Source organism: Anopheles coustani, chromosome 2 (assembly GCF_943734705.1).
Source record: "Anopheles coustani chromosome 2, idAnoCousDA_361_x.2, whole genome shotgun sequence".
NCBI lineage: Eukaryota > Metazoa > Arthropoda > Insecta > Diptera > Culicidae > Anopheles > Anopheles coustani.
This window is the reverse complement of record NC_071289.1, coordinates 10,394,346-10,413,774: the sequence shown is the minus strand read 5'-3', so window position 1 is coordinate 10,413,774 and position 19,429 is coordinate 10,394,346. Positions and strand designations below refer to the sequence as shown.

The window sequence follows — 19,429 nt, the reverse complement described above, 5'->3', positions numbered from 1 at the left end:
GTGGTAATATTGAAGATTTTATTCGGGAAGGTTGTGGTGGTGGTGTGGATTTTGTTTGTTTTGTTCGACACAAAAACGCACGCCGTTCATCGAGATCCCCGGGAGCGGCACACAGAGAGGATTAGAAAATAAATCATAGCTTTAGTTTCATGTCGATCGACAGGGATGATGTCTTTTCGCGTGCACATCTCGATCTTCCTCCATGTCCAGCCCGGCGCTACCATTCCACCGCCCGGGGAAAGTTTGGCCGCGTGGTGCACCGTTCACTCTCCGTGTTCCTGTTTCATACTACTTACAGGTAGCGCAGGGTAGCCCGACTGGTGCAGGATGTGCGGAGGTAGTTTCGGGCCATCCTCAGCCTTTTCCTCCTCTCGCCGCTTCAGGCAGGCCGCCTTAGGGTTTAGATTGCGTTCTGCAAAGCAAAGATGGCAGCGATTAAATGAGGCGAATGGCGGTGAAGCTAATTCCTTCGTTTTGAACACAAACTTACCTCTCACTTGTTGCTCGAGAGTCATTATCACTTCAACAGCCATGTTCAGTATACCCAGTTTGGTCTGCGGTTTGTCCGATTTCAGGTGCGACATGCACATACGACCGAGCTCCTTCAGCGCTTCGTTAATATCCCGAATACGTATTCTATAGATTTAAAAACAAAAGAGCGTTAGAATGAGATCAATACGCTAGCCTTACTCGATCCGTTCAGCTTACCTTTCGCGGGCATTGTTTGCCTGCCTTCGCTCCCGCTCCTTCCGATCCTTGGCCAGCGGATCTAAATCGTCGTCATCATCGTCGTCGTCCGCGCTGGAACAACTGCGCGAGGTTTTACTACTAAGTACAAACGTTCACGAAACAGTACCAAAAACGAGAGGTTGGGGGGCGCACAACCAAACAAAACGGAACGAAAAATGTTGTTGCACAAAAATAAGGGGAGGAAAACAAAAGGAAAGAAAAGAAAGAGAAAAACAACAGTGTGATGAATCGGTCAAATATAACATAAAATTAAGAATAAAACTAATAAAACAGAATACTGTATTCTACCAATATTAGTTAAATATAAAAAATCAATCGAGCTCGAGTAAAATAATTTTAATTTAAAACAAAAGATTTAACTGTAATCAGTGAAAAACGATAGTGCTACTTCTAGCGATGGATAAATTGTACAAAAAATAGAATAAACCTTAAAGTAATCCCATCACCCGAAACTCGTCCCGCCCCAAGAGATAAGAAACTAACTACATGGACCATAAGGATGACTTACTACTTGCGCTGCCGTTTGGCACCCTTTGCTGGACCCTGCACCGAGCTGCTGGGCTTGGTATCGGAATCTGGCGGTTCTTTACGTTTCTCTGCAGATAGATGGTAAACTGTTTTTTTAGATGATAACGTTGATAGTAAATCACCTATGAGTATTTCTTGTGTGCTTGCTTGGGCTCGCTCCCCCGAGGGGGAGCAGAGTATGTTCGTTGGCGGTAGCTGAAGGCGAAACTTACTGTTGTTCACGTTCACGGCGGCACTGTTGGGCAGTCGTTCCGATTTGACCGGCGCGGCCGACAGTTCGGACGGGGCATCGTGCTGCAGCTGGGAGGAAGGTGGAATGATCGGTCCCGCACCGCCGCCGCCGGTCGAGTACGGGGACGCAGTGGCGGCGGGATCGATCGAAGAGAGCGACACGCCGACCTGGGGCTCGCAGTGATTCCGCAGCACATCGAGCGCATCACCCAACCGCTCCTCCATGCGCGAACCCTGCAACGACTGAGAGGTGGGAGAAGGAGAAAATAGAAAACACAATAAATACAAATTAGAATCACAACCAACCGAACACAGTGGCCAACGAAAGTGGCTCGAGGCATCGCGTACTATACCCCTGTCGCTTCGGAAATTCGAAAATGATAACGTAAGCATAGTGAACGAACAATGGAGCATAGAGCAAAGTATATTAAGTACCATACGTGCTATCAAATATACAAAATGAAAAGTTTACGTGATGCTCCAACAAACACACGACACGACCATCGTTTCTAGCACGAGTCTCTCTTACTTGAAAAATACGTTCAAAATTAATTTACCATAAAGGGTGATAAAACAGAAAAAAGGGAACAGCAAACAGGGTAGCAATAAAAAACAAAGTGAAAACCCCTTAATTCATTCATTATAAAAGCTTGCAATAAGGGTTATTTGGTGCGTAAGATTAAACCCTCTCCGCAGGCAACGGTCGCGTTGCGATTCTAGAGATCCGATGCGGGGAATGATTTTGTGACATTTGACATTCCGCAGGTTCGCCCCGCCATCACTTGCTCTTCCGTGAACTCTGCCCCCGAAAAGGCCACAGATCCGGCCACGAGCGGCTCCGCCACCGTTCTCCGACACCCCGCACAGTACTTACCGAAATGTTGTCGTGCTCTCTTAGTAGCGACACCATGAGCGTCTCCTCTATCTGCTGTATCTCGGGGGAATTGGCCTATCGGGAAAGAAATACGAAATAAACACAAAAAAACATGCATCAACGAAAAATGATTCGAAATAACAACACGCAGAAAAGAACGTGAAAGAAAAAGTGTTTTGGTATCAAAGAAAGAAAGAAAGAAAGAAAAACAGAAGTGTGCGAATAGAGAAGAAGAGTTATGGCGATCTCGCAAAAACAAGTGCGATTTGGGAAGATTTTTTCCCCACTCCCGAGTCTCACCGAGGAGGCTCATTATCGAAATAAAATTTGCAGCGTGTTGTATTAGCGACAAATGTAATCTCGAACTCTCCAAAAATAAACAAATTGTGTTACGTTATACTTGAAATACGAAAAAAAATACAAAAAATCAACACAGCTTAATGTTTTATTTTATACTGGTGCAAAGTGTGAAGCAGAGTACGGTGCAGTGCAAATTCAATGAAATACAGTAAAAGAATACCAAAATACCAATTTTTTAAAGCGTTCAAAGTTACTTAAATATTATACACCATAACAAATAGGATTGCGCAGGTCAGTTTCAACTTCTCGATACGATACAAAATAGTGGGAAAAGTAAGTGCTTTGCACACTCAAGTGCAAAATGTCATGCTGCAGTTAATACTAAATAATCAAACGACGGCCACACATAATCACGCGTTAGCGTTTGTGCTGGTATAATATAAGTTTAAATGGGGAAAAAGGTCTTGCGCTTGACGTAATGGTTCGCGAGAATATAAAAGACGATAAAAAGGGCAACCAGAAAAAAGGTGAGTCACACGGGATTATCAACAGTACAAAACCATAAGGAAATGGCAGTTAACAAAAAATGGATCTGAATAAAATGTCCTGAACCGGGGTTTGATAAGCGCATAAATGGTGTCGTTGATTGAAGCCGTGAAACGAGGGCAAATTATGTCGACTCTAAATTTAACTCTTTCTTAAGAAAACGTTTCAGCCATTGGTGGAGGGGGTTGGCGCTGCACGCCGAATTACATTCTAAAGAAGTGGCCCGCCAATAAATCTGCCGGCCGGCCGAAAAAGGTACAACGAAATATTTACCATATGCGGTAGACCTCGGTGCACGAGCTCGGGAGCGTAGGAACCATTCGGGAGGCTGTTGAGACCGGCCGGCCCACCGTTGCTACCGATCACTGGGTTGATCTGGGGCCAGCTTCCACCCGCCGCTGCCACCACGGCCGCCGCACTGGCCACCGACGCGACACCGCTGACGGAAGTGGGGCCTCCGGGCGCCACATTCGCTCCGCTGCCACCGCCCGGAGCCCCGACAGCGCTACCACTGTGAATACTTTGCTGTGACGTCTGTGACTGTTGCTGCTGTTGCTGCTGCTGGACTTGCTGCTGCTGCTGGGACGTTAGTGGCGGAGGGGAGTTCACTGGGGTGTTGGGGTTGGACCCGTAACTGCTTATGCTCTGGTCGGTAGGGTACATCTGAAAGGAGGGAGGAGCGTTAGTACATGCCTAAGATCGGGGAGTTAAAAGTCCGTGGTGAATTTTTTAACCTCCTTCTATGTTTGCCTGGATTTTAATAGTTAAATATGTTGCGATATCGATTGATTCGTTTTGGATTTCATTTACTATATTTTTTACATTCCGTTTATATCGACGAATTGGTGTATTTTCTAATTAATATTTGATTCTATTCTATAATGTCAACGCCATAATAAACATGATCGCGTTATAATACAAGTTGCCACTCTTAACATAACGTCTAAAAAAAACCCTGTATAGTTCATTTTCGCCAAGAAATGTATCGATTGCGATAGTGCTCTGATAAGCTGATTTTGGTATAGTTGTTCATTGATATTTTATTGAAAGTGCAACAATAAATTGGTGTTGGAAAACTTTGCACGATCGTTCCAGTCGATCGCTGGGGAGTCGAACTTGATACTAACCGTCTGCAGTGCCTTGCCGACCATGGTGTCGTTTTGTACGATAGGGCTGTGCTGCGCATGCTGATTATGGTGGCCGGCAGCGGCGATTGCGTTGTAGATTGCGGGTGAATTCTGGCCCTGCGTCCCGATGGCCGGTATCTGTGCGCTGTTGCCCCGGAACGTGCTCATCGGTGGAAGTGCTTGCGTTTGATTCTGCCCGTTTATGCAACACAACCCACCAATTATTATTGTGCATTTGTTGTGCGACGTGAAATGGGAAAACAACCATGCGTTAGTGAGTGAGAAAAAAGAAGGGAAATCAAATCGAAGGTGCACCAGCTTACCTGCGTTAGATGGCTACCGTCCATGTGCGGGACGCCGACCGGCGACATGGCGTACTGGTCATGGTTGTGCTGAGGGCCACCGCCGCCACCTCCTCCTAGATGGCCGGCACCGTGCCCGACGTTGTGATATCCGGTGCCGGAATGGGGCGCATACGCACCGCTCGACGACGCAGGGTACCAGGAACCGCCGGGCGAGTCGTAGTACGGTTCCGGCTGGTACAGGGCACCGCCAGCCTTCGGCGACGTATACCGCTGCCCGCCGGACACCGGACTCTCGTGGGTGTACTCCTCCGGCGCGTACTGTAAAAAGGGGAAAATAACAAACGAGAGGGAGCGGATGAGAAATTAGGAAAGATTCAGAATAAATTATCTACTAATGGCTTTCGAAAAACGTCGGTGGGCGGAAGCGAAAGGATACCACGGCGGACACATCGTTTTCACGGGCCATCGGAGCATTATGGTTCTCTTTTTTTTCTCTCCCTATCGCAAGACAAACGGACGTGGCAATGATTGATTTCGGGGCGGGAAAAATCACCACTCGGAAGATTTATTCTCGCCAGAAGCGAAAGTGCCGGATTGGAACGGGGGGGGGGGGGGGGGGGGGGGGGGGGGCGCCACCGGTTAAAGACCTCCGCGCGAAGTTCAAAGCCCTGGTAAATTCTCTTTCGATAACGATGTTGGTTGCTAGCTACTCGATCAACGGCAAAGCAAAAAGGTGCAACCCATGACATTCCCGGGCTGCGAAATATCTTTTCACCCAAAAGCGTGATTAATGAATAGCTTTCAATTGATCGCACACTTTAGACGGAACTTGATCTAGCGAATTAGCGCGTTCCATCGGTTCTAAATTCGCTACCAACATTGCTTCCACCGTGTTCTTCCGCTTTCGTCTGTTCGAAGTCGTGGCCACACCCAGCAAAAGCCCACCGTCGGGGAGTTAATTTACTTTCGGTTGAAAAGGAAATCCGTGGCTTGGCGAAACATTCGATGTGTTGCACACCGCGAAGAAGAAAGAAACTGCGTATTAGTGGATCTTCCAGGCTGTGGTGGAGGAGATGGAAACCAGAAAACAAAAAAAAACCAAACAACACCCGAGACTTGGGGACTGGCTGTCTCGCTGGGCAGCGAATGGTGATAAACGTTCGGGCATATCACAAAACCGGTATCGCAAAGCCAACCCAACGACGTTCGCTATAGTATATGTTACTAAAGTTCAAGTTAGGTCTCGGCTCGTCGGACGGGGGCCTACGCCAACTATGGCCAACAGCGTCACCATCATCAGCATCATCACCATCAGCATCAGACCAAAAGTGTGTTAGGTCTTAACGGTTACACATTCGCGAGAAGGCCGTGACACTACTAGGCTAAATTTGGGAGTGAACCTCAAAAGTTGATCTCTGGGGTTTTCTACTAAAACTTCCGCCAAAGCTAACGCCGCGTATCGTCCAAAATTATGCTGGCCTCAGAGCTGTGGATAAAAAAAGAACCTCTTCACTTCTTTCCCAACCCCTACTAGCGCGCTTCGCGATTTTTGACTGTCGACTGTTTTTTGGGGTGACTTCATCCCGAAGTCGACAGAATTTAAGGTTTTTATCACTTCACGGAACGGGCTCGTGGTGGGCCACAACAAAAGTATTTCTGCTGCCCTCGCCCATCCCTCGCGACGTGGACAATCCCCTCCCCCCACAGTTCCTGTTTCCCACTCCTGAGGGCCGCATAGTGATACTGTGTTGGCACAAAACATGCTGCAGAGATTAGCATACTCTACAATGTTTGCCCGGCCAATCGTCGGCTTCGTTCCTCCCGGTCGTCCCGCCTGGATACCCGAGGGCTCTCTGGCTGGCGGGACCTGTGCCCGCGAGTGCCGCGTACCACACCACCGAAGAGGGATATGCTCATTATCATATTTGACAAATTTTCGATATTAATCATGATCATCAACAGCTCAACCGGAATCACTTTTCACAAGAAGGCATCAGACCGTCCGTCTCTACTGTGAATCGAGAGGAGGTTTGGGGTGGAATTCGAGAGATGAGATTTCCCACCGACTCGGACGCACTCCGGGGACAGTTAAAAGGCACAAAGGCCACGAGGCGGCCACGGCAACAGCGAGAGCATCGGTGAACGGTACCAGCGCTCCGGACTCTTTTCTTCCTCTCGAAGGGCAAACCCGCGCGGACAAAACTATCGCACACACCATAAGCAGATCAGATCAGGTCGGCGGCCAGGGGGAAAATGGAGGACTCGCGGAACGCTATGACAAATAGCGGAACGAAAAGAAGGAGCAGCCCGGAGAGAATCGACGACCGTTTATCATTTTCCGGGGGTTTGTGCGTGAGTGTTCTCCGTACTAAATCACCCCTCGTCCATCGCTCGGCGTCGCCTCTTCGTCGGAGGCAATTTTAAGGTCCAAGGGTGGATGGATGTGATATTGGTAATATATAGAGGATTTATACGGTGTTTTCCTAGCTAATTATGGCCACTAGGTTGGAGGGGTTTTCTTCGACGAAACTCCGACGACTCGCTGATAGTATTCGAACGATCGCTTGAAGGTAATCAATTTATCATCACACAATTTATTCCACCCGGTTTACATTAGTTTCAAAAGAGCGCGCGAGTGATAAAATGATCTTTTTTGCTTCAATCTTAATTATATTTCTTCCCATCACACGGAGATGATTCCATTAATGTGTCACAGATTATTAAACCAGTTTTATATCTTCCCTTTTCTTTGTTTGTTTGTCTGTAACAATTTGACATTTAAACCGATTCGCCGTGGAGCAACTTTAAGTCTAATCGAATTTCTCATTCACCCTCTCTCTATCGCTCACACTCAACTTATCGTTTGTTGTGTGTTTGTGCGGCGGTATCATCGGTCGTATATCGATTTCAAATTATGTTCAGCAATTCCATTTTATGCAGAGTTCTCCCAGTGAGCATTATCGGCAGAAAAACATCCCTGTTTCGTTTTTATTTTATTTTATTTTCGCTGCCTCTCTCTCTCTCTCCCTCCCGGGGCCCCATACAATGTTTATATGGGGCTGTTAAAAAATAACTGCTGAAAAGATGATTATCTCCCCCCGCCGGTGGATGGCTGGCCTGGTTTGGCTGAGATAAAAATCCGATCAAATAGTAATGAGCGAACCACGCCATAAACGGGTTTTCTTTTTGTTTTTTTTACCCCTCCCCCCCGGGTGGGTTGGTCTGGCCTTCGCGCGTGTAGTGTGTGATATCGAGAATCTTTTTCCCCAAAACGCAAAATCCAGCAACGCCGACGCCGACGCCGCCGTCATCGTGGTCATCATCAAAGATTCAAATATTACTCCAATCATGATCAACTCTTCGATTCTTTTTGGGTGTTTTCTTTTGTGTGTGTGTGTTTGTGTCCCGTTTCCGTCTCGTTCGCAATCGTCCTGGGATGCAGAAAACCGATATTCGATTAAAGAGAGAGAAAGAGAGCGAGAGGAAGAAAGTGAGTCCTGTTTTTTGGTGTTGTTCAATGTTGTTCCCTTTGGAGTCCTGTTTGTGCTCTAGGAAGGTGTGTTTTTTTTCGTCACCCACTATCATTTGCTTCCCTTCTTGCCTTTTTAGAACACTCCTACTCCTCGCGCCACAAGCAGGGTCACATACACAACGACCAATTCGAATGGCAACCGGTTTATGGTATTAGTTCATTTATAATTCAAAGGCGAAAATCTAGCACCCTTCCGGATCTCGGACTCCTTCTTCGCCTACTCACTCAAACCCCCCCCTGCCCTGCCCATCCCGTGGTCCCAAATGGTGCGCGAGAAGGAGTTCGAGCTCCGAGACAAAAAAATTCGACCGACTTCCGACTGCCACCAACACTCGGCAAAAGAATCCCTCCCATCAGATCCCGGCTATATTTTATGCTTCGCGCAGTGAAAAGTCCCTCGCAATGGGACGGAACGGATAGAAATGAGCCCATCCCGGGATTCTCACACACACACACACACACGTACGTCATCCATCCACCGTTTTCTTCTGCCCTCGACAACAAATCGACCGGAGGGAGGGAGGGGTGGAACCAGCCGGGGACGCGTTTCGCTTTTTCCCTTTTTTTCCCTCGAGAAGCAAGAGGACGCATCAGTTGCTTCCGAAATATCCCTTCCGTGCAATGTGATGTGCGTTTCCAGGGTTTCCCGTGGCGAGCTGTTGCACAACGCAACACCTTCAACAGGCATCCTTTCCCTTGGCCTCCTCTCCTCCCTACTGCCTACGTGTCTGGGACATAATCAAAACGAATATGCTAGCAACCTACCCTCCCCAACCCATCTTTTGCACTTCTTTTAACAAATCTTTATAAACATACGCTTTTCCCGAAAGCGGGGACACACACCGACGATATCCTTCAGCTCTTCAGCGCCATTGAAGTGCGACACAAAGAAACCGAGCATCGTGACGAGGGGAGGTCATGGTAGGGGTTCGGTGAAACACTCCAGCATCCACCCAGAGCACTCGAGAACTGAGAACCGACTGCGTTCCGGATCCAGGAGCGATCGTGTGCGAGATAGTACCGTATTATGGTAGCAAATAAGGAGGAACGATAAAAAAAATAATACTTTAGCTTAAATACACTTACGAAGCCCACTGGCAAGGGATCAAAACAACGTCCATGGATGTGTGTGTATGTTTGGCGATGGTGATGGTGTGGATCGAACCGGGGCCGGGAACGAAAACCAACCAGTCGAAAATCCATAAATTTTTGGCGGTTTATGATTCATTTACATATTAATAATTTACATCTTTTATTCCACCTTCTTGCCGCGGGCTGCGGGTTAGCGGAATACGATAGGCGCGGGCTCGCACACACACACATACATGGGCGGCCACAAACCCGCTACCGATGTTTGATGTTCCCGTGGGGGGAGGAGTTTGTGAAGTACCACCTTTGATGGGGGAGCAGGCAGCATGGGGATGAGGAAGACGAACCGCATGGTCTCGAAACTCACCACAATTGAAAGGCAACGGGTCCGGAGGAAAGAAAGGTGGTGATGGTGGTGGTGGTGGTGTTACTTCCCGGTGGGTTGGCGGGAGAAGTTATCCGCCGAAAAAAGTGTATTATATTGCGCTTATTAGCATAATAAAAGCGGAACCATGCAAAGACTCGCTCACAAACACGTACCCACGCCGTACGGTGCTGATCCATCCGGAGAGCACGATTCTTGGTCGTGTTCTTATGCAAAAGAAAAATGGAAGGAAAACAAGAACTCCACCAAACAACAAATAATGCAGGAATAGGTTACATAAGATATGTTAAGCATTTTCAAAGATATAAATAAATAGTGAAAACGAAACCGAACCAAATGTGTGGAAATATTGGATAAATATTTTGTAAAAAAAGGTGTAACATCAATTCACAACTGCTTATTTCTTATTTCCGATGAAGGCCGAACCAAGCAACCAAAAACGATTATTGATGAAGAAAAAATTAACACACAAAATAATCAATTGAGAGATGGGAAAAAATGAAAGGTTTGCCATCCCTGGCCCACCATCAATATTCCACGCAACCCGCTCATTCGTTCAATATAACCTGTTCCTCTTCATTTCTGGCTGAATTGTCAGTTTAAAAATTCATTATGAAGAATCCAACCCTAAGCTAATCGACATTTTCTCGATTCCACCCATCGGCAACATCGCCATGTCGTTCGCTACCGGTTCACCCCCCCCTCCAGGGAAAACTTCAGTCCCAAAAACAATCTAATCTTCAACCCTGTACGAGTGACAAATTGATAGTTCCCTGCCAAGACCTCAGAAAAGGGTAAAGAGGAGGGACATCTTGAAGAAGTTGGATGAAAATTGGAAAAATTGGGCCTTCTTTGCACGAACAACAATAACACAGACGAAGGCAAAGAACCGATCTGACGTCCGCGGCCACAGTGGAGAACCGAACCAGGCGAGCAGCGACAGTGCTTCTCCACCATATCAATGGAGTTTATTTTTTGCCAATCTGTGTAAATAAAATTCGACTCGGTTTGGTTTTCCGTTTTTGTCTTTGTTTTTTCTTCAACTCATGGGACCTCGGATCAGATTCATGCAAGTTTTTGTATGCCGAGAACATACAAACGACCTTACAACAACGAACCCCATTGGGTTGTTGTGTGTCGGACCTAGAACGCGTACAGAAAACGAGAGGGATTCCTCACGATCACATATTTGAACAAATTGAGTGAGATGTTGTTTGACAAACTATAGAGCTTTAAGCGTTGGTCTATCGATAAGATCCATTCTAAAGAAATCGTAGACCCAAATCAGGTTGTGATGAATTCCAACGTTAAGTTAGAACATGGAATGGTAAGAGATCTTGTTAGGAAAACTAACCTCAACCAAGATGATCACAATCGAATTGTCCATTTAACGTTCTTGCAAAAAACCAAGAACCAAAGACGTTACACCGAGGGGCAATCAAATCAATAAAACTTGATTTCCTAAAGCAAGGAAATAAATGCCCACAACGTGTTCTTCAACAACCGAAAATGAGTCCAACACGGTTTGCGCCCCCAGGGTTTCGGGGTTTCGTTTCGTTACATCATCACCGAGGGATCAATTTCCGTTTCCCCGAGGGATTTCAATTACACGGTCTAATAAATAACGCCATCGATGTGACGTGACGAATATTGCGAGTATTAAAGTGCGTGAGAAGGGGGAAAAATCGCTTCCTTCCGCCAAAACAAGTTCCTGTCCTGTTGTGAAAATCGAAAAGAAAGGACTCACCGCGCTCGTTTCCCCCTTGTGTTGTGTGTGATAGTGTGTGCGGCTCTTTAAATCTCGTCCCAAACAATCCCGCAACCCCTCGGGCCCAGGCGGGGATGGATGGGAAATCGCCAAAAGGGAAAGGATCTAGTTTATACCCTCCTCCCCTTCCGGTAACAACAAACGACGAATTTTCCACCTCCTAGAGACCCTTTCCGGGGGCATTGAGGAATGGCGAGCAGGTCCCGAGGTTTTGTCAACTACCGAAACAAGAGTAAAGCACCCTCCTCGCTCCAGATTAAACGCGAAACACGGTTACGGCGGGAAGGGTTGAACAACCCCCGGGAGCGAACGAACGCATCATCATACGTTGGGCGGTTTTTCTTTTTTGTTTCTTTTTCTTCTCTGTGTGTGTACCGTTTAATTTCACAAGCAATTCTCCCTCTGGCCTTCCACATTCGACGACTCTTGAAAAACACTTACACTCACCACAGTGCGAACACCCTAGCGCTGGAGGATGAGGAGGATGTTGATGATAATGCGAACGTTGAGATAATTATCCAGAATTATTTTAAGGTGCTTCCACCATTTTCCACCGCTTTTTCACATCCATCCTTTCAGCCCTCCGCCGATCTAACGGCTCCCAAAAAAAAAAAAAAACCATCACGATCACCGACCCTGGCTCTCTATCTTTCTTTTTCCTGCGGTTTCCTTGTTCCCCTCCGCAAACCAGTCTCTGTGTGTGGTATGAAAATTTCCCGTGGCTTTCCTCTCTCAGCCGTCGTCGTCGTGCCTAATTTCGTGTGCATTTAACCATCCATCAAGGGAAGAAGTTCAAGTGAAGCCTCCTGTATCCTCTTTCCTTCTCTCTCTCTATGCTCGTTTTTCCAAGCTAGTTTCGTGTGGCCTTCTTGTGCAAACGGCCCCGGGAATACATCAGTACAACACATTTGGGTAATTCGGATCGAAAGTTTCTTACCTTTACACGGGTCGTGGAGGCTGATGGTTGTGCGAAAGTGTAACAAAAGGGGCGCGATAAAATGCATGAAAACTAAGTGGAGAAGAGTGTGGATCAAGACTTGGAAAAGAAAACTCACCCCCAAAGTCTAAGATTCTGTCTGGCTGGCGGAGAAGATTAAATTACGTTCCTGCCGATATTTGAAGCGTAGAGAAAAGTGTCGATATTTTTTTTCTTTTGGTTCAGACTGATCCAGATCAACAACCTTCCCGGGGCGGGCGATCAACCCTGGAACAAGGGGGAGAAGGGGGGAGCAAAGTCTGTCTGGAACGAACCAGATGATCAGACGGTCGAAAAACTAACCCGTAAAACCGCCCAGAACGAAATGGTACAAGGTATCGATGTCTTTGAAGCCTATCTAACATCACTCCTTTGAAGGAAGCTTTAAAGTTACATCGAGCCTTTACGTCCAACGCACTCCGTAAATCCCAATCAGAAACACCAGCAATCAATGCAAAACATGAACAATTTGCCCGCGAGCTATATCCATCAGCGCTACTTGAAACAACTCCTCCAACGCGCCAACCCAACGGAGAGCGAGCCTGCGAATGTCTGAGGTAGTCGTCCCGGTCGGCGAAGTTGGCAAGAAACGGCACACGCCGCTACCGTAGGCTGTGTGTCTGTGAGGCCGCGAAAAAATTGCCCACCCAGCAAACAACTGCAAGGAAAGTCCAGTGCAGAGGGAGAAAAACCCGGACACAAACCGCCTGCAGCTCCGGGACGACCGGTAGCGCTCACTCAGCTCATTTGTGGGAGTTCGGCCGCCGCCTTTTTGCCAACCGTGGGTTACACCAAATAAAAACTGACCAACTGAACTGAGGGGCGATTAGGGCGAGGGAGGAGGAGAAAAAACTTGATCCAAATGGTAACCCTCGTCCTGCGCACACAATCTTGAACGATTAAGCAATTTGCAACAAAACCAAATGAAGTGCTGGAGCTCCGAAGTTGAGCTCCGGGGAGGAAAGTTAAGTAAACGGCCACTCCGAGAAGCACCAATTGAGACGTCGTTTTCAGCAACAGCATCCAGCAATCAGTAGCAGCAACAGCAAAGCACGAGCCCGTAGATGTTATCGACGAACAGAGAAGTAGAACATTCCTCCACCGTACGCCCTTTCCTCCCCTTTGGCGAATGGTTGTTGGTTTGGGGAATTCTCGCTCGCCTTCGGCTGTAGGTCCTCCGATAAGCAGCGTTTTCTGCGTGCCCATCCTTGCGCCCACCCCACAGAAAACTCTAGGAATGTGGCTTATCTTCACCCAAAACCGAAGGCCGAGTAGTTATGTTCATTTTTTCCTCCACCGAAATTCGCCATCGCTGGACCAAATTGTTAAACGTCGGGTGGTTGTATGCCGTTTTTCACACAGCTTGTTCCTTGTCCATTTTGTCGCGTGTGGGAAACACCGGCACGGAACGTACACACACGTGCCACGGCGACGTGCGGCGGTGGCGTGTGTTTGTTTTTGATGTTGTACTATTATGACAGAGAATTCCGTAATAAGATAACTACCGTCGACAATCGCTTCATCCAGGACGAACGAGATCGAATCCACTCGTGGTGGCAACGGTTTGGTTGGTGGTGGAAGCCAAATAAACACTTCATACCATACCTCGAGAACCCAGCAGAACCCGCTGGGAAAGGGTTGAAGGGCTTGGAAAAATAACTGAACGTGGTGGTGGGTGTTGCCCCGGGGAACGAAGAACATGTCGGCAAATTCTTCGACTACTGACTGACTGACTGACTGACTGACCGACGGTTGCCCGCCGCCAATGGGGGTAGGATTCTTTTCCCACAACGCTGACCAACCAACCCTCCCGGATCAGAACCTCCGGCTGGGAAAGAATGCCAAAACAGGCTTTAAAGGATTTTTCCAGAAAATTTTCAACCCGGCTCCGCGGGGCCTCGTTGGCAGCAGCGTTGGCTAAATTTATCTTTAGCAACATTTTTTTGTCCCCGCCGTGTTTATCTTTAACTACATTAACCCGCGCACCCACCCCCTCTTCCTGGGGCCTCCCAAGGAAACAAAAAAAAAGCCCCCGCCGCCGCACAAGAAACTTGTTCGACTTCGCTGTGGGGATTTTCGCAGTGGGTGGATTACAAGACAACTTATCATACCGCACAACAGCGCACCAAAATGGCGGAGGCACATTTCGAGCCCTGCGGCTGTCAGACAGGACGACTACGACGGCGACGCCAACGACGGCAACGACGACGACGACGACGGTGAACAACTACAATTAACGTTGTAGCGCTGGAACCGAACCCGATCCCGCGGGCAGCGGCAAAAGCAGACGCAGACTTCCAGTCGGCCCCACCGAGTCGGGGTCTCAACAAAATACGGTAGGAAAAAGTAAGGTAAAACACAGAGAGCGAAAAGAACCCGATAGGGGTTTAAAACAACAACATTTCAACAGCACACATTTCAGTGGTTTTTTACAATCTGCACGCCGAATCAGTGCAGTAGTGGCAAACCCAGACGATATCATCTGGCATTTCCGCAACATAAAAAAGACACGAAAAGGTCTAGTAAAACAAAAAATAACAATAATTATTTTCGGTAAAAAAAATTCATTATTTTCGATAAAACCTACAAAATAAATGTAAATATTTTTTCTACTTGATAGAAAACCATTCAATGAAACGCCTTTATATTTTGAATATTTCATTTCATTAATTTTGTATTCATTAAATGGCAGTATTGAAGAGTTTTTCTATTGTAGGGAACTTTTCATATTTTGTTGTTGGTGTTTTGTTGCTAATTTTGTTCTTATTTACTATTTATTTTGTATTCATTGAATGGCAGTATTGAAGAATTTTTCTATTGTAGGAAACTTTTCATATTTTGTTGTTGATTTTTTGTTGCTAATTTTGTTCTTATTTACTATTTATTTCATTGTATACTGCACATTGCATCTCTATCATTAACAAAAGCATCATTAACTGATGCACTATTAATTAGTGTTCACGGACATATCCATTGTATATCTTGTGATACAACCGATACCAAACACAAACAAATTTAAAGCTACATTTATTTACAAATAGAGATACAGTATTGTGAGTTTTACGCTATTAATCTTCTTAAACATGTCGTATTAACGGCAGTTTTTGTAGCAAGTTTTGTTTTTAGTTTCATTGAGCGACGTTGATTCTAAGTGCTCTTGCCTCCAAAACACGTCATTACATGTTTGTACATTTTAACTTATTTATGCGATACTAATCAATGAAATCTCCAAATCACAAAAAATCTCAAAAAAACACTGAGACTGTGAATTTAACCCCGAAATTGATGAAATCCATTTGAAAACAACATGTTTGCCACCACTGGCTTCGATTGCCAAGTAGCCAACGAAGGTTTTCCTACTGGAAAACAGCAACCGTTTCGCTGGCCAAAGTTGCCGGCATGTGTTGGTTGGTTGGTGTGCGTGCCCGATAGTCTACGAATTCCGTCCGCTTGATCCTGCAGCCAACATCATCTTCAAGCTATGCAAAATGACATGCCGCCGACCCCCCTCCCCCCACCTTTCCTCTGATCAACGGTGAGGGGGAGGGGGGAGGGTCTTGCAACAGCGAACCGAGCCACGTCCTAACGATCGAACCGAAAACGGAACAAGCTTTAGCTCGGAACGATTATGTGTTTTCCCCCAACACCTCCTACTTCTCTTCCAGCTCCTCCCGCAGGGTGGTTGGATTAGGGGGCCGCGATCGTTGGGTCAGTGGGCCCACCATGAATAGATGAATAGAAGAAAAAAAAAACCAACCATGGAAAGAGCGGGACAGCGGGAAAGGTCTTTAAAAGAAAAAGTAATGGCGGTTGTATCTTTTACGCTTTTTATTTCCATTTGTCTTCTTTTCTTTTTTGTCGTGTTAGGAATTGTGTGCGCGCTAAATCTAATTATTGAAACGTTACATTTCCATTCCAAAAATGGATAACGCTCGTTCGCGAGTTCTCCCGGCATGTCCCCTCCTACCCCCTCTCGCTCCCGCTGCCCGGAAAGCGGTGTCTCGCCGCGATGGCTCCCTTCTTCACCCCGCGTCGGATGGTTTAGCGTCTGGCGTTTGAAAGAGTTGCTCCAGCTTTTCCCTCCCCAGCAGCGAGGAGGAGGGAGGGTGTTTTGTGTCGTTGTGTGTCTTCACTGTAATTGTAGTGGCCAAACGGGCGTAGAAGCGGCAACAACAACAACAAAAAAGGGGCTTCCACATTATGTAGGAGAGAAGAAGAGAGTTCTTCTCCTTGTGGGAAAATACACGGAGAGGGGGAGGGCGAGGGGTGGCGCATTTATGGCAACGACGAAAAAGAGATCTTAACGCGCGCGCATTTACTACAGCGCTCCGCACTTTGTATGCTCGAACCCCCCAGCATCTCCCTTCGTTCCGAGGGAACCGACTTTTATGCTTCTTATGCTATCTCCGAACGGGCAGGAACCCGCTAGGACCGGGAGACCGGTGTGTGAGAGGGTGCTGGTGGGTAAAGTGACCGTTTTTCGTTACTTTTTCGTTCGTCGTCTATTTTTGCCAACTCGCTGCTCAGCATCGGCTTCACCGAACCTTTGGTCTACAATAGGAACCCTGGGGTCGCGCAGGGGGAGTTCGGGTGGAAGGAAAACTTCGCGATCTAACCCACCGCCGCCGCCGCCGTTTCCCACCCGAGCGAGCGCGAGCATAGTCCACCCCATTCGAGCCACTTGAGCATAAGGACCGTCGGCGTGTGTTCGGAGGAGGAGAGTTCCCTTCTTTCTTTGCACGCGCGACCCGCGAACCGCGACGACCGGCGCGCAACCTACAAGATAAAACACTTTCATTTGCAAACGACACAACACACCAGCACTGGGGGAGGGTGGTGGTGGTGTTATGTTTGTCCTTTACTTTATTTCTGTTCCAGGCTTCATCATATGCTCTCACCTTCTAGCATCGATCTCCCCCTTCCCGTTCGAGCGGACACACGCGGGCAACAAAAGGCATACCACCATACTCGGCCCTAGTGTGTCGTGGGGTCCACACGAGCATTAGTAGCACACACCGAAACACTGCAGAAGCAACATAGCACACACCGAACCCGGGTCGGCGGCGTTTTCGTATGTAATGAATGCAGGCGACCGCAACAACATCAACAAAAAAAAATGTGAGAGAAAAAAGTACACGAACCCCGGGGGACTAGAGGCCACGGCAGCCCTTTGCTCGGTGTGTCCTTTCCTCCCTCTTAATCCACCTTCAGACCCTCGCCGACGGCCGGTCCCGTCCTGGTGACAATTCCTGTCCCTTTGCAACGGGTGGGGGAGAGGGAGGGAAAAACCCGTGCGCCGAGGGGATAAACGAGAATTTCAATCGCGAAAACGCTCGCGACCGTTGGCGTGTGCCACCGCCACCACCACCTCCCCGACGTGGAACCCGCGCGCGCGGTAAATAGTCAAAGCCATAAAAATAATAATAATAAATGGCTAAAATCGACAAAAGCACCCGGCGACGACGGCCGTCAGCGGACAATAAGGCAACCCGAGAACCGCGGCAAAAAAGCCCAACTACGACGACGACGACGCAGGTCTTGCCGTCAGCCGATTTTTCTCGAACTATGGTGGTGGTGGTGGTGCGGCAACATTAACGTGCGGTGCGGTGTGTTCCTACTGAAGACATTAATTTCGTACTGCATGTCAAATGTACATTATCTATTACGGCAGCCTCCGCGCCGCTCTTGCTACCTTCTCTCCTCCCTTCGACCTGGTCCACGACGCGATGTGATCATCATAATCGTTACCATCAAGCTGTCGAGGAGGGAAGCAATTTTAAGGTAGTTAAGCGCGGAGCGACAAGAATGGCCCGAATAATTCAATAAATTTGAGTGTTACGATAATACGCATAATAATCAGCACCGTGGATGGATTTTCCCTAACATGGGGTGGGAGGAGGGTACGATCGACCGACTGGAAGGAGGCCCACACGTTGGATTTATGGTTCAATTTTAAATTATATTTTTTAAAATATATGTAATTTGTGAATGCGCGGGACGTGGTTTTTTAGCATCTCAATTTATGGTTTGTAACCTTCAAAGATTCAAAAATTTAATTTGTTTGAAAGTAACAATACCTCTAACTAACCAACATTGTTGCATTTGTTAAGTTAATAATATGCAGAAACACTTTTATTGAATAATCTGATTTGATATTTACGAGATCGGAACAATATTTTAAAAATTATGACCAAATTTATTGTGTTTTTAATTTTCATCTAATCTTGTTTACAATTTCATTTATATATTTTATCAATTGAAAAAGCGAAAAGTTATTAATTAAAAGAGGGAACCATTTCCATTAATGAATTCTGTGTAAATTCTGATAATTAAACATTCAGCGACAAACATTTCCAATTTTCGTTTTTCTTTCAATGTCAAAATTGTTTCGCAGCCAAATTAAACCAATCACTGAAGCGGGGTAGAAATAAACAACTTCAGAGCTCCACTACAAAGTTAATGTTGAAGGCGTACTGACATTAAGGATCACCACTAATAGATAATTAAAACGCTGTCCACGCACGCCTAATGACCACCTCCTCGCAAAGCCCCGGGGATGGAGAATGTATGCTTATGTTCAATCTTCAATCGCGATTAGGAGCCCACGTTCGCGATGGAAACCACCGAAGCCATGTTCAGGTTGCGTGCATTACTTAAACGCTACACGATCGAGCACGATCGAAGATATTTTCTCTAGTGTTTAAAACTAAGCATGCTATATTTTTTCTTATATTTTTAATCTTCTGAAACATTCGAACGTAAATGCGGCGCTCGATTTATTGTAAGCCGTGTGGTAATAAACAAGTAAAACGAGACCTAAGGCAGTAATAAGAATTCGGGATTATTTTACTGCCAGCATTCAGAGCGCCAGGGAATCAGTGGTCCATAGCTTGCCGAAATTAAAGAACCATTTCAACACCACCGAGTTAAGAACGGCTCATTTTTTTCCCGAAAAGGTAAAAAGGATGTTGCGTAAAAGAATACAGCAGCTTCCACGAGGTTATTGCTTTTCCAGCGC

The 19,429-nt window shown here is 46.8% G+C and overlaps 1 protein-coding gene across 4 annotated transcripts in view; it reads right to left on the bottom strand.

The window, feature by feature from the left end:
* LOC131267363 (protein daughterless) overlaps window positions 1–19,429 on the bottom strand; it is a 58,803-nt gene that overhangs the window by 1,644 nt on the left and 37,730 nt on the right. The window contains exons 3-11 of one of the 4 annotated variants that reach the window (XM_058270224.1): window positions 4,680–4,979; window positions 4,357–4,548; window positions 3,503–3,892; window positions 2,384–2,458; window positions 1,491–1,752; window positions 1,259–1,364; window positions 709–828; window positions 491–636; window positions 297–412 (exon numbers count right to left, since the gene is read on the bottom strand). In XM_058270224.1, the coding sequence (XP_058126207.1) occupies window positions 297–412; window positions 491–636; window positions 709–828; window positions 1,259–1,364; window positions 1,491–1,752; window positions 2,384–2,458; window positions 3,503–3,892; window positions 4,357–4,548; window positions 4,680–4,979 (1,707 nt within the window). The remainder of the gene's footprint in view (window positions 1–296; window positions 413–490; window positions 637–708; window positions 829–1,258; window positions 1,365–1,490; window positions 1,753–2,383; window positions 2,459–3,502; window positions 3,893–4,356; window positions 4,549–4,679; window positions 4,980–19,429) is intronic. The other 3 variants (XM_058270226.1, XM_058270227.1, XM_058270228.1) reach the window with 3 other exon arrangements.